Source organism: Natrix helvetica (genome assembly GCF_964273705.1).
Source record: "Natrix helvetica genome assembly, chromosome: 3".
Taxonomy (NCBI): Eukaryota; Metazoa; Chordata; class Lepidosauria; order Squamata; family Natricidae; genus Natrix; species Natrix helvetica.
The window spans coordinates 84,221,244-84,236,406 of NC_138549.1; the positions used below are offsets into that span (position 1 = coordinate 84,221,244).

Here is a 15,163-nt window from a genome sequence, read left to right on the forward strand (position 1 = left end):
ATAACAATAAGAGTAGAATATTTTTTCCTAAATGAAATACTACAAATATAATGGAATATTATATTGTTCCTCAATAGAAACTCACTTCCTTCATAGCCACAAAGAAGCCTCCTTTCCTATCTTGAGATGTTTGTTTATCTTCTACTGATAAAATACTTTTAGTACAAAACGAATTTTCATCAGATTCAGTTGCAGCTGATGAATGTTCTTGGGCAGTGTCAAAGATCTTCTCATAGTGAGTGATGAGGAGTTCTATAATTCGGGCTTGATATGGATAATCCACAAGTGAAGATAGTGAGAGTGTGGCATCTGTCTCACGTGGTCTGATCAAAGTTGGACCAAAGATAATGCCAAGATTGCGGGCAGACATTTTATTTTCATCAGATTGTTCACTAACTCTGCATAAAAGAACAGAAAATACATACAAGTTTTGAATGTAGCAACAAATATTTGTACAAATAAATATATATATAAATTGCCAACTAACATTAATCAAAGCTTAATGTCTAGATATCTATCTCCAATCGTTTCTGGCTTCCCAATATGTTCCAGGAGAGAAGTGTTTCTACCATCACCATTCCCTGCCTTTTGGTTACAACAGCCCCTCTCGCCCCCCCCCCCAAAAAAAAACACCAAACAGTGCCTTCTCTCCTGGAGTTCTGAAAATACCTACACACCTAACTTTGACCTCAGGTAAGGGGTGTGACTGTCTCTTGTTATGATGGTTGTTTTAGTCCAAGCTTTGTTGGTTATGTTTTTTTAAATGTTTTTATTGTTTTGGAGTCTAAAAGTCACTCTGGGCCTTAAAGGTCATCATTGGGTAGTTATAATAATTTTAAGTAATAAAAAAAATCTGTATTGAACTTTATAACTGATCTTAATATAGTAAATATAACAACTCACTCAATAGAAAGGGATATTATTTTCATTACTAGTTGCTGGTTGATTCAGAATGCTCTTACCTGCAAAGATGAGCTAAAAGAAACTTCAGAGTGTTATGGTTCGCTGTAGGTAGCAATCTCAGTAGATCTTTAATTTTAAGTATGATCCTATTCAATTCAATGCAAACTGACTGCTGTTTGTTTGATTTTGGTCTCATCTGTTTCATATCAAGTTCCCCATTAATATTCTGGCTTTCTTTTGCAAGTCCAATGAATTCATTGTAAAATCGAGACAAAATCAAAGGTTCAGGGAGCTGAGGGAAAGAACACCAGAAATCCATGTGAAATTTTATCTTAACTTTATATTCTTTTCATTTGTCCAATCCTTTTCTGGGAAGTTTCTGAATTTTATTTTGCACTGTTGATAGATTTCATTTCTTATAGCTTGGATTTTAATAACACTTCTATGTGTGTTTTTAAGTTTTGCTTTGTTTAAATGACGAATTTGGTTTATTTGTAAAAAGTTTCTAAAAATAAAACCTGACTGAGATAGTTATTAATCTGCCTTATTACCGAACCAGAGAACAATTTCACCATTTTGAATAGGACTAGATATTTGTGAATGGATTCATGCATTACATTAGTCTATAACCTAAACTGTAATTTGACAAACAATGATCTCTGTTTCTCAGAAGAAAAGGAAGTACAGTAGAACCTCTGGTCATGACCATCATTCGTTCCATAACTTTGGACGCAAACCGATTTGGTCATGACCCGAACCTAATTTTTGAAATTTGACACTTACAAAAAAAAATGGCGCGAAAGGGGAAACTGGCCACGAAAAAAAAATGTGATTTTTTTTGGTCGGAACCTGAGTTGATCGTGGTCAGAAGTGTTCATGACCAGAGGTTCTACTGTACTATACAGGTGAACTCAGCTACTATATGAGTCAATCTGAGTAAGAGAAAAAGGCAAACGAGTGCCTGCAATTCAAGTGCTAAAAAGACTGTTAATTTTAGGAAGGGGTATGGAGTATCAAATATGAACACCAATGAATTCCCCATTCAGACTTGTATCCTGTGTTTGTATGACACATTTGAACCTATCAGCTGTTTACTAAAGTAAACATGTTCCACAGCGCACAAAGACTTAATATTTCCCAGTTTTCATGAAAAAGAAACTTTGTAACCGTTACATTAAATACTCATGCTTATATGCAATTAGACACTACTGCAAGCTTAGAGAATGCTAGTAAGGGATTATGAAAGTGCAGGATATGTGAACGTTAATCTTGTGAATTGGTCATCACTATTCACAAGATTCACATCTTTTTATAGTATTTTAGTATTATACTCATATTTATAAAGTTGCTGTATTAATAAAAATGGCAATTCTTTTTTAAGCGTACGCTGTCAGCATTAGCCCTAGGCCCTAGTTGTATATTGTCAGAGGTTAGGTTTCGCTTTTTTTATTTAAAGCATGATTAGAGAATTTTTTTGTACACCAGAAGCCAAGTGGATATAGTAAAAGCAAGATGTGTTTGGGTTTTTGTTATTGTTCAAAAAATTGTACCCTTTCATTTTTTAAATCTTTCCCATTTTTTCCAGCTAATTTCCCCTACCCACTTATTCTATGTTAATCATACTTAAAATAGCTAATTTTAATTAACCTGACAAAAATCAGCAACAATGAAAATCCAATAGCAATCTAATTTTAAGAATGATAATTTGATTGTTTTCTATCCTTCCAATACAAGCAAGAGTCAAAAGGTAAACCTCTCTGCAATCACCTCAATTCTGGAATTTTTACAAAACTCTACACAAGAATCATGCCCCATTTAATAAATCTCTCAATATACAAAATAAGAATAAAGAGGACAATGTTTATTTACCTGGCGAAGAAATAATTTAAGGACATTACTTATATCATGTGCATGAAGTTCAGATAATTCTACCAAATCTTTCCCATTTTCAAATGATTGACAAAGTTTTTCAACTCTGGATTTGGCTCCATTCACACGGTATATCCCCTTAAATATGAAACAAACATGATAAATAATTGTAAAAACAAAATTTTAATGATTTTGAAGAAAAGCATTTGAAAACTAGTATAAATCTTTACCTTCACATTTAAGGCTCTGCTTTCAATTTCAGACGTACACTTTCTTATGATGAAAGGGATACCATCTTGACTATTTTTAGAAACTTGAGTAAATTCTACCCCAAACAAATGAAGTTTTCCATGAAGCTTCTTATGCCCACACTGAATAGCTAAAGTCTCCAAACATTTTTTGTGACAGGAAAGTGAGCACTAAAAGAAGCAGCAAAAAACCGAGATATTAAAAGCAGGGTAAGGGCATACAGCATCTACTGTTCAGCTCATCATCTAACTTCATTTAACTTATTTAAAGCATTAACCTTCTTTCAACTAGTTGACAGTAATTTGGCACTACTTTAAAAGCTTTTGAATAGTTAACAGCTGCTTGAGTGTTGTATGAGCAAAAAGGCAGGCTATAAATTCCAAAAATAAATGTATACAGTATATGCAATAGACAGGCAGCGATTCAAGTATGCAAGATCCAAAGTAGCTCTTAAACATGAGGCATAATGAATATTTCACCAACAAACCTTTCTGCCAAGCCTAATAAATAACTGGAGAAGGAGAACCATTTATATTATCTTGGAAAATATACTGCCACGCTGGTAAAATAAATTGACACTATCCTCTCTGGCACTTCAAGTTCCCCATAGTAGTTTCACGTCTCCAGTGCACCTCAGTCATGGAAAATACAGATTATGAAATTATACAATGTGAATCTAGTAATTTTTATTGCCCATAAGCCATTAAAAGAAAGCCAAAAGGTGTTTGGATTTCCAACCTCTTCACATTCTGCTCCATGGAATACAACCAGACTATCACATTCCCTGCATTTGGATGGAGACCTCAGCTTCCGAAGTTTGTGTGTTTGTGCTGCCTTAGATAGGAGAGTGTTTCGAAAAGGTCCAGGTGTACTGGCAATTTCAGCTGCTAGGTCATTTAAACCTTAAAATAAAAAGGTTTATTGTTAGCTTTTCAGAGTACAACGAATACACACTAATATTTTCAGATATTTATTCTATGAAATGAAATCCTAATAATGATGCATATAATGTGTTCAGTGAAGTAAATCTATGTATACCTACCTACCTATCCATGCGATCCTAATTCTAAGCAATTCTGTGTGAGAAGGTTGCCTTATCATTTTATCATATGATGGAGGCAGAAATTGCTCACAATTTCATATTTCTATTTTTGAAAAAGTCAAATCATACATTTCTGTATATTTATTGAATTATTATTTATTGGTTTTGAAACATCCACTAAGTATATCACCCAAGCCAAAACAACCCAAAGAATAAAAACCCTGCTTATTTAATTCCAGCTTCTATCAAACATATGTTTAGCAGATGTATTACACTTTTAAGCAGAACAGCTAAGCTTCATTTTTGCAGAATTCTTGTACTTACTGAAATGTGCTCTTTCAGCTCAATAAATATATTTGTTCGCTTAGAAGAGATGAACATGTTTACTATCTACCCATCTGTTTCTAACAAAATTTAAGAATTAAAAAAAAAATGGGACTGCAAAGTGTACTTAGAACAAAAGGTGAACTCAGTGTAGGAATTATATTACCACACTCAGAAGGTGAAGGTGCCTCTCTCTCATCAAGGTCATCTGCAGATGACATGGTCCCAATAGATGGTGTACGAGGAAGTCTTTTAAAGTCACCTACTAAACAGCCAAGAAATGGACAATTTAAGCCCTTTAGTTACATTTCTTTTGCTTCACTAAATCACAGCAATAATACTAGCATTGAAGAATAATATCTGTACCTGGGCTAGCAGAAGGAGAATCCACAGATCGTGATTCACTGCTTCCTCCTGCACTTTCAGAATCACTGCACATTCCCCCACTTTGATTACCAACTGACCAGGATCTAAAAGGTGGTGGGCCTCGCACACCTTTAAAGGAGAAGGAGAAATAGGTTCAGGTTCTTCAGATATAAAACAAATTTTATCCTGCTTCTCACAGCCTATATACTGTATACATTTTTAAAAAATCAAAGCTGGAGGTACCCTTCACTGTACTACAGTAAGAACTATACATTATCTGTGTCTGTACAAGCCACTCTTTTGGTTGTTAATTGACATGAAGCCCAACATCTATATTCAGGTAGATCCAGAGGTTGGTTGCTGCTGGTTCTGTCGAACCGGTAGTGGAATTCAGGCCTGGGTCACAGAACCGGCAGCGACCCAGGCCTGATATGCCCCCGAACTGGTTCCCTCACTGCTGCTTGGGTGCCATCATTTTGAATTTTAGTGATTGCATGTGCGCAATTCACTGTAAATTGTTCATGCATGCGCGCAGAACAATTTGCACTGAACAGTGTGTGCGCGCATGTTGCGTGTGGGTTGCAAACCGGCAGTAATGCCGGCAGAAACCCACCCCTGGGTAGATCCCAATTACATATCTGCTGTAAACCCATAAAAAGGCCTTGAAAACATGAGCTACCAATTCTTGAACAACTAATCATTAGAAGAAAACAGCCTCTACATTATAGTGACATACTTATCCTCAATATACAAATTGAAATGGATAAATATTAAATACATATCTAATATTTATTATATTTAAAAATACACCATATGTTATTAACTTTCACATATTTCAACATTTTTCTACATTTACTGTTTGACCTTTGTTTTATTTCTTTGAAGAGGAATGATGTTGTTCAGTTTCTATTTGTATTTCACTCTGGTTTATTGACATATTAATATGAATTGAAAAGTTTAAAATTCTCACTTCCCAAAATTAAAGTATGAGTCTTAATTATGTTTCATTTCCATTAATATATTGACTTATGTAAAAATATTTTGTTGTAGACAAAAAAAATAATACAATAGAATATTGGCAGTGGCCAGATCACAATATGTTAAAATTGTTTACTTAACTACATAAATGATCAATTGAAGTATTACCAGAAACATCTGTATTACTCAAAGATCTTTTGTCTCCAATTTTTTGAGAGCAAAGATAGGCTGGGCTTGTAGTATCATCTAGTAACTGAATAGGATAATCTCTTGAACACTGAGGTATGCTTCCTTGGGATGCAGAAACATTGTTTGACTGTTCACCAAAAACTCTGTGAAAGGGAACAAACAATTATTTGGAATTGCATTGTTTTCCTAATTTATCCCAACAAATCAACATTTTCTCTTCAAGATTTTAAATGCTTATAGAGCCATAACCATAAATACTGAATCTTTCCTTGATGACTTTTAACAACCTGGCAATCAGAGACTCAATCCCCAGATTATAAAACGAATTTAACAACAAACTCTGCTCAATTTCTCAGGACCATTAGCTTCAAACTAATCCTAAAATGGTCTCTGGCATCCCAGCTATATTTATTTAAACAACTTCCAACTTGTAGTGAGTGATGCTATAAGATTTCATCATAATGGCTAGCAGGCACTTTTTCAGCCCGACATTTTCCAATGGGTTCTAGGTAACTTTAAACAATCTTGCTAGGCAGATATTCACAGAGGAGTACACCTATTTACTGAGGTGTATTACATGCAGGTCTCCCCCAAACCTGCACTCCTGAGGACTCCACTATGCTCTCTTCCTTTTAATTTCCTGACCTTTCATCTCCAAAATCAAACCACTCACTATGACTTCACTCCCTCAACTCTTTTGTTAATTAATTAAAATGTATTAAATAAATTTAAATGTGTGAATAATGTGAAATTATTAATTTAACATATCGTGATGACATTCACACAGCTTCCCTCAGATTGCTGACTCATATGCAAAGATCAGAATAACGTAAACAGAAGAACATCCTCCAAGCTTTAATGAATTCTGGGTAAAAAACGCTTATCAATGAAAATGTGAGGCAGATTGTTGGTTTCAAAATTAGATGATAGATGGATGAATAAAAAGTTTAAAATAAAAATGCAGTGTAAGCCAATTCTAAGTGCCCCTGTTTAGAATGTTGGGATTTCTCCAAAATCCTATGATCCGATATACTTATAGTAGACATCAAACAATTCAATCCACCTATTTTTTGTTTCTCTGACATTCAGAGTTCAATATTCTCTCACTGAAATAAGCATGCTAAATTTTCAATTACTTCTTTTGTTTTTAAAGTGGTTATGATTTTGAATTTTTTGGCAGATATTGGCTCTGTGTTTAACACTGATGAGAATTATGAACTTATCTCCCTCCCCCAATTGAGAAAAAAGTGGTCATTGTCTTAGCATCTTTGGTCATAGACAAGAGGAAAATGAAGACTCCTCTAACTTCAAAAAACTGACAAACGTGATTTAAAATAATTACAATAAAGAAACAAAACTGTAAAGACTCCTGGTAATAACCAAGAAATCCAAATATTCCCAGACTTTTATATAAATCATTTATATAACAACCATTTCACTATAAATTATAGAATAAATAATTAAGATTTATTCTTCAATGATAATACTTAAATATGGTAAAGAAAACTCAGATATATTGATAAACCTAACCAAATGCACAATTTTGCTAAATTCAAAATTTATTTATCTACATTTCATTTCTTGAGTTGAACTTTTGGTTCCTATTTACTGCCAAATATGGAAGAATATATCTAATATCTCACCCTTCAACCTGGGAAGTCTGAGTTTCAAAGCAAACGGACTCAGTAGGAGCATCATATTTTGGCAAATTCTTCACATATTCAAATAACATTTTTCCAGGATCATACAGCTTGGCACTTTCACAGAGGTGTTGGTAATCAACTGGGATAGAAACTTTTTGAGCATGGTGCATCTGGAAAAGGTTAACTGTTGCCTAGTGGAAGATAAAGTTTTTCAAGTACTTTTTAGAAACAGCAAAATACAAAGAAACTACAATGTATATATACAATGTATATATATATAATTAAAATAAAACCCAAACTCTACAAATAGTTCTAAGCCTACATTTTCTATATAATTAACCTATTATAAAACAAAGCTGCTTTAAACTAAAGTGTAAACTGCAGCTGCATTTTTCATGGTTTTTTTTTTATTTAGCTACCTACTTGCTCACAAGGACTCTAGGTCAGAGTTCCCCAAGCTTTCTGGGTTGGCGGCCTGGAGTGAGAAGAGGGGAAAAAAGGGTATGGTTTTGTGGAAGGTGCAGGCACACACACCAGTCAGCTACTCATGCAGCCCAGTGGTCATGGCACAGCAGGGGACCATGACCCACAGATTGGGGACCCCTGCTCTAGGTGGCTTGCAAACAATAAAATACAGCATAGAGATAAAAATAAACATCAATAACCCTCACCCACCCACTTGTTGATCTTCAAATTCTCAACGTTGTTTTTAAGGAAAAATAAGCATTAGACCCTTGATCAATCTTCAAATTCTCAACGTTGTTTTAAAGGAAAGGTAAACATAAGACCCTTTGCTTAGGACCAGTGTATTAAAAAAAACAAGCAAGCACTGGCACGCTCATCAAATATTATGATATAAGCTACATTGTTACTGTCTGACCTAGGCTTCCTAAGGGCATGAAGCAAACTCCTTGTCCCGACAAAACCCCTTTTATTAATTTACTGTGAATTCTGCTCATTCACATCCAGCAAAGTCTTTCGAGAGAGGATTTAAAGTCACAGACCTTATCTAGTTTGGACAGCTGGCAGGCTGATATCTGGCAAGGAGTCTGAGTCACGAACCAATTAAGCAAACTAATTGTCTCCTGCAAACTCCACTCCCCTTTCACTCCTTTTATTTCCTCTGGGAGGGGCCATTAATTGTCCACCTATGGCCTTACTCCCAAGTCCACCCATTCTTTAGCTGTTCCCTTCACCTGACAACTCTGCATGCGCACACTGGGAACAGGCTCCAGCTGTTCGTCTGCCTCACTGATGTCTGCCTCTGAAGGCAGCTGATAACTGGCATACGGCTCTGGCCCCCTCTATGCCTCCAACACAGGGTCCTCATCAGAGCCTTCCCCAGATGTTCCTCCCCAACCTCCTCACTGTCCAAATCTGCTGCCAGCTCCACTGGCCACTGATGGGCCACAGCAATTACACAAAGAAGTAAATATGGCAAAGATAATCAGATATAATGAGATAGGAAATGAGGCTCTGGAACTGGGAGCTTTTTTCATTTGCAGAGTTTTTTCTATAGCAGGAGCACAAAAACATAGCTTACCAACATCCATTTTGCAGCATTCAGAGCTGCCACAGATTTAGTGGGGCTCTCAATTTACCATGAAAAGCATAGTATGGCTTTTTAGCTAATGAAAGTTGTACAACTTCTCTTCAGTCAGGTTTTTCAAGTTTTACTTTAACTCAGGTGTCTTCAATCTTTTGGCTTGCCTAGCTGCACTGAGTGAAGAGGAACTGTTTTGGGCCGCATATACAATATATAATATAATCAATGTATGCAAATAATGTACTTCCTTTATTATTTATATTTTTTATTACAATCTTGTACGGCCACATTACTAGCTCTCAGGGCCATATCTGGCCCATGGATTGTGGGTTGGATATGCCTGGTTTAACTGAATTAAATGTGAATTTAATTGTTTTATGAGAGTCTATTTTTTGTCGTTTGTTATCTGGAGTAAATCATAGCTTCCTGCCACTTTCCTTTCTCATATATTTCCTATTCAAATACTAGGAGGAGATATGAAGTTTACACTTTAAAATTTTAGCTGTGGGAGCAGTGGTTAGAATGAAGTATTGTAATGGAGGCTAACTCAGCCCACTGGCAGCAGTTAACTGTAGGCTAACTGTAGGCTAATTCAGCTCACTGGCAGCAGTTCAATTCTGAGCAGCTCAAGGTTGTCTCAGCCTCCTATCCTTCCGAGGTTGGTAAAATGAGGACTCAGATTGTTGGGGGCAATATGCTGACTCTGTAAACAACTTAGAGAGGGATGTAAAGCACTGTGGAGCGGTATATAAGTGCTATTGCTATTTTAACTAAATATCTGAGATAACACAATGCTTGTCTTATGCAAATGGATTTCACAATAATTAAAATAAGGAAAATATGAAATTATTTTCACACTATGGCAAAGTATCTAATGTTGCCATTTTAAAATTCACTAAAGGTTTGCAGATTCAAGATACATTAAGACATATATTCTTACAGCTTTTAGTGTGAGATCACATTGATAAATTTGTTCCCGTAGCTGTGTTAAAATGACACTTTTGAAATTTTCTAGATTACTTCTCTTTTCTTCAACTTCAGCCTTGCTGGCTTTGAAATGTTCATTGGCTTCTTCAGCCTACAACAAATGAAAGATAAAGAAATAAGTACTGATAGAAAAAAACATCCAGTTAACTCTAATCCCCTTCCATAAATAACCCATAATAAAAAGTCATATGATTCAAATAATAGATAAAAGCCAATATCTGTCTATTTGTCAAATAGTGACATATTTAAAGAAGATACTTTACTTTTTGGAGAGCTTCCTCTTCCAGTTTACGTTTCTTTTCTAATTTGCTGGTATCTTTTGTAAAGCCCCAATTGGAGGAAATATAGTCATCCTCAGCACGAAGAGTGGTTGATCTTGCCTTCTCATACTCCTCTTGCCGTAGAAGATATAATTGTTTTGCTTTTCTTACACTTGATTCCAGTTCTTGCTACACATTCCAAAGAAAAATATCTTTTATGCTAAGAAGTAAACCTTGTGGTGGAATATTAATCTGTTAAATCAATATGATTTTTTTAAATTTCCAAGCATGTTTCTACTTATTAAAACATGATTATGGTAAAAGAAACTATGATCCTTATACCATTAAGGGAAAAAGAAGTGTGTAGGCAATTGCTTGCAGGTAATCCTTGACTTGCAACCATATCACACAATCACATCCAATTTTACAACCTTTATTGGTCCTTAAGTGTATCACTGCAATTATTAATCGAGACATCATTTGACCAAGACTAGCAACGTTTTTTACTGACATCCTCATTGATTATACTTGTTGGAAGCAGCTGGGAAAGTTGCAAAAGGTTGTCTTATGACAGCAGGACACTGCAGCCGTCGTAAATGTGCAACAGTTGCCAAGTGCCCATATCACAATCACATGTCCAGGGGGACGTCTTTTTTTAAAACATATTTTTATTATTTTTACATTTAAAACAATGCAATACCGCGAAGTCGAAGTGACCATACATTCACATTATATACAGCTAGTCTCAACCATTAACAATTAGCCTACTTAATACATTGTCTGTTCTTCTGTCCAATCACAATATATACATTTTGTTCCAGTCTTGTTACGTTGTCTTATACTAATCATAAAATCTGTTCCATACTTCAAAATATTCTGATTCCCCTTTATTTTTAAGTTCAAGGGTGAGCCTATCTGCTTCCGCACAGGTCAACACTTTTCTGATTATATCTAGCTCTGATAGTGTATTTTCTTTTTTCCAATATTGTGCCTAAGTTACGCACCCCGCAGTTAGAACATGTATAATTAAATAAAGTGTATCTTTCTTAAACCCCTCCGGTATTATACCTAGGAGAAAAGTTTCTGGTTTAAACAAAATTTGATCTCCCACCATTTGTTCTAACCATGATTGAATCTTTTTCCAATATTTTTTTGCCTCATTGCACGTCCCACCACATATGATAAAAAGTGCCTGGTGTTTTTTTACATTTTCAACAATTTGGGGCCAGATTTTTAAACATTTTGGAAAGCTGTGCTGGGGGGAGGTGCCATCTGTAGAACATCTTATAAAGATTTTCTTTATACGCCGTAGCCATTGTTCATTTCTGATTAAGTATCCAAAGTTTTTCCCACTTAGCCAATTCCACATTATAACCGAAATTTTTCACCCAGGTGACCATAGTTTGACATGTTCCTCGTCTAGCTTATATTCCAACAAAAATCTATATGACACTTTGATCAGCCTGTTTTCTGTCTGTATCAAAAGTTTATCTAATGTTGTGTAATCTTTGGCAATACCTTCCTTCTTCCTATTCTGTGCAAACCTTGATTGTATTTGTAAATAAGACCACCATTCTACTTGTACCCCTTGTGATGTCAATTCTAATCTAGTTTTGATCTCCCCCTATCTGTTCAATAACTCTTTATATGTAACTATATTTTCCATATTAATTAAATGTTGGTGTATGTATGCTTCCATTGTAGATAGCCAAATGGGTATTTTAGTATAGTGGTCGTGTTTAGTTTTGTTCCATTTTATTGTCTTTTTTATACAATATCACAATTTAAGCTCAGAAGGAAATTCAGAAGTTCAAATGAGCAAACAAGATGTATAATAAACAATGATACTCACCAATTTTTTCTGTTCTCGTTGCCAAAGTTCCTTTATCTCTTTTCTCTGCCTATCCAATTCATTTTTTCTCCCAAGCAGTGGCTAAATAAGAAAAATGAACTGAGTGAAGAACTATCAGTTATATGTTAGTAGTTCACATAATAGTGAATTATTCATATAGTAATACTTCTTACAGAAGAATTTTTATTTACCTGTAAAAATTTATTAGTTTGAAGAGCTACTGCTGTCTGCTGCCAAAGCAGACTGTTCTCTATATCATTTTGAAATGCATTTATGAATATTGACTGGAATGGCATGTAGTCCTAAAAGCAAACACACATAATGTAATGCTAGTATTTTTTCAAAATAGTATTAAGATTTAGATTTCCAATTATAAAAATGAAAAGTTGTTTAAACAGCTTTAATGCCAAATTAAACTGCTATATAACACTTGTTTAAACTAATTTTAAAATGCTTAGTTTTTTAAAAAAATAGTGCTTAAATTACTGTTTAAGTATCTGCACCTTTACACATCTGTTTAACTACTTGCATCTTACCATAGTTGAGTTATGATATACTTTATAATAAATTATTCAGATTTTAAGACACAAGATAAGATACAAACTACCAATTCAATTAATTTTGAATATCAAAATAATAATGGTTTACTAATACATTTAATACTTTTTTTTAACTGAATACACACCTGAGATACAATAATAGTCTTCATGGTTTCTGCTACTTTTGCAAGGTTTTTAGCACACTCCATTTCTGTAGAAAGAAATACTAGATATAGTAAAAAAAATCTTAACCTTAATTAGATACTATTTTATTACAATCTTCCAGACACAGGAACTAGCATTTGTCCCATTCATTTTAACGAATAGTTATTAATTTAGAAGTCACAATGGGTAGCACAATTCTGACAATATAAAACTTACATGCCTGCCTGATTGAATGACCGCAGGAGCCAGAAAAAGGTACTCACCCAAATTAATCTTTTTCTCTACCCATACAATAATATCCTTTACATATTTTGACCATGCTTTAGCATAGGATAGAGCAGATTTGATTCCATTATCATTTCTTAGGAGAGCGCTATCAATTTCTTCAGGACTAAGGTGCCCTGAAAATAAAGCATCAAATACAAAAAAGCACATTTTAGACATTAGCTAACTGTGAACATTAAATCAGCTGTAATCTTTTTAATGCTAGTTGACAACTAAATGGATCTTATAGAAAACATTAAAAGTTCACAGAATTATACCTTAGCAAACTATGGAATTTTTGTAGTAGCATACCAGGAGAACAATAATAGGAGCAGCTTAGGTTCATTGTTAAAGTAACATAAACAAATTTTAAGATTGGGCTGAGACATAATAATAATAGTAGTCAATTGCAAAAGGCAGCTTTACTTGAAACAGCTTACATCCTTCGATGATAGCTTTTATACTATCAAACAACATCTGCCTATCCGACGTCCTTGGAAAGGACTCAATAGGTGGATAAAAATGCCAAAGCTAGTCTAAACTTCTCTTGACGGTGCAATCAACTCTAATAATATGTTCAACTATGGATTTATGATTGTTAAAGTGTTTAAAAACAAGGAGCAATAGAAAAAATGCTAAATCAGCACAAGAAAAGAGTCATGGTGAAGAAAGTAATCCATTTGTGTGTGTGTGCGTGCGTGTGTTTGTGTGTGTGTCTGTGTGTGTGCTTGTGTGTAGAAAAGGGCATCAGTCATCCTCACCAAAGGGCTGGGTGAAGAGTCACATTTTTAAGGTCCTTCAAAATACCAGTAGGCTCAGAATCTGAATTTGGGAGGGAATTCCATTCATAATAAAACAGGTATTTTAAAACACCAATTATTCTCCTCTAAATATTTATATTAGTATTTTTATATAGTATTTATGTAGAAGATTTGCTTATAACTTTTTAATGCCAGTATTACGATTTACCTATAAAAAACGGGTGCAAAGTTATCATGCATTTAAAAATGCTCACCTGTTGATTGAACACCTTCATGTAATGATATTCCAGAATCTGTACAAAGGTTTTCAAAAGACTGGCATAGAAAAAAACAACTTATTAGCATCAGCTTAAAAAAACATTTGAACACATTAATAACAACTTTTCAGCTTAGACCTCAGAGGAGCTGAAATCTGAAATCTTACTCCAGATAGTGCAGATAGTCTTTGACCTATTACTGTAATGGAATCACAATGCGTAAAATGAACCCGCTATTTGATATGTGTCATTTTTGCCAAAAACCAGAAATAAATGCCATTTTTTCAGCAAAATCATTTTAAAAAGTGGTCATGTGGCTGCAGGATGCTGCAAACAGCCATCAATCCAGACCAACTGCTGAGCGCCTTATATGCAACTACAGGTCAGAACTTTGGAACCAGGTCGTAAGTACCACCAGGGAGGTCTGCTGTAACTCTGGATGATCACTAAGTGACTGGATTTTAAGTGATATATATTGTCTCCATTGCACAGATGATGCATGTTTAGCACAAGTAGCATATTCTTTCAATTAACCAGGGAAACACTCAGTGTGAGAGTAGGTAAAAAGATGATATTTGTAGACTACTGAGGCTAACCCTACTGCTTTATTCATGTTATAAATATCATGGTTTCAAAGTATTAATATTAAATAGTTCCCAAGGGTTTTTTTTAGCTGACAGGAACATTAGGAATCTGAGTACACAGCAGGAATGTTCTTTAAAAAATGTCTTTTATTGAGGACTTATTCAGCTAGGAAGCCTCATACATGAGAATATCATCCCACTTGCTTTATTTCCATCTAGTATGGTATTATTCCTGCTTAAGGTTTTTTTCCTGATGAAGCAGATATACTTTCAAGCAAAGCTCTACAGCTCTGTTACCTTCCACTTTTATTTTCTAAGAAAGCTAGTGGGACTCATTTCAGAACTAGAAACATTAACAGAAACATGAATGGATTATGGTGTTTTT

At 34.6% G+C, this 15,163-nt stretch overlaps 1 protein-coding gene across 1 annotated transcript in view; it reads right to left on the bottom strand.

Moving 5' to 3' along the window:
• Positions 1 to 15,163, bottom strand: part of ARHGAP29 (Rho GTPase activating protein 29) — a 48,235-nt gene that overhangs the window by 4,169 nt on the left and 28,903 nt on the right. Inside the window, exons 6-21 of the mRNA XM_081949156.1 lie at positions 14,192 to 14,252; positions 13,176 to 13,313; positions 12,894 to 12,958; positions 12,400 to 12,510; positions 12,209 to 12,289; positions 10,360 to 10,545; positions 10,050 to 10,187; positions 7,564 to 7,754; positions 5,900 to 6,063; positions 4,754 to 4,882; positions 4,554 to 4,649; positions 3,760 to 3,923; positions 3,003 to 3,191; positions 2,773 to 2,910; positions 963 to 1,195; positions 82 to 398 (exon numbers count right to left, since the gene is read on the bottom strand). Coding sequence (XP_081805282.1) covers positions 82 to 398; positions 963 to 1,195; positions 2,773 to 2,910; positions 3,003 to 3,191; positions 3,760 to 3,923; positions 4,554 to 4,649; positions 4,754 to 4,882; positions 5,900 to 6,063; positions 7,564 to 7,754; positions 10,050 to 10,187; positions 10,360 to 10,545; positions 12,209 to 12,289; positions 12,400 to 12,510; positions 12,894 to 12,958; positions 13,176 to 13,313; positions 14,192 to 14,252 — 2,401 coding nt within the window. The remainder of the gene's footprint in view (positions 1 to 81; positions 399 to 962; positions 1,196 to 2,772; positions 2,911 to 3,002; positions 3,192 to 3,759; positions 3,924 to 4,553; positions 4,650 to 4,753; positions 4,883 to 5,899; positions 6,064 to 7,563; positions 7,755 to 10,049; positions 10,188 to 10,359; positions 10,546 to 12,208; positions 12,290 to 12,399; positions 12,511 to 12,893; positions 12,959 to 13,175; positions 13,314 to 14,191; positions 14,253 to 15,163) is intronic.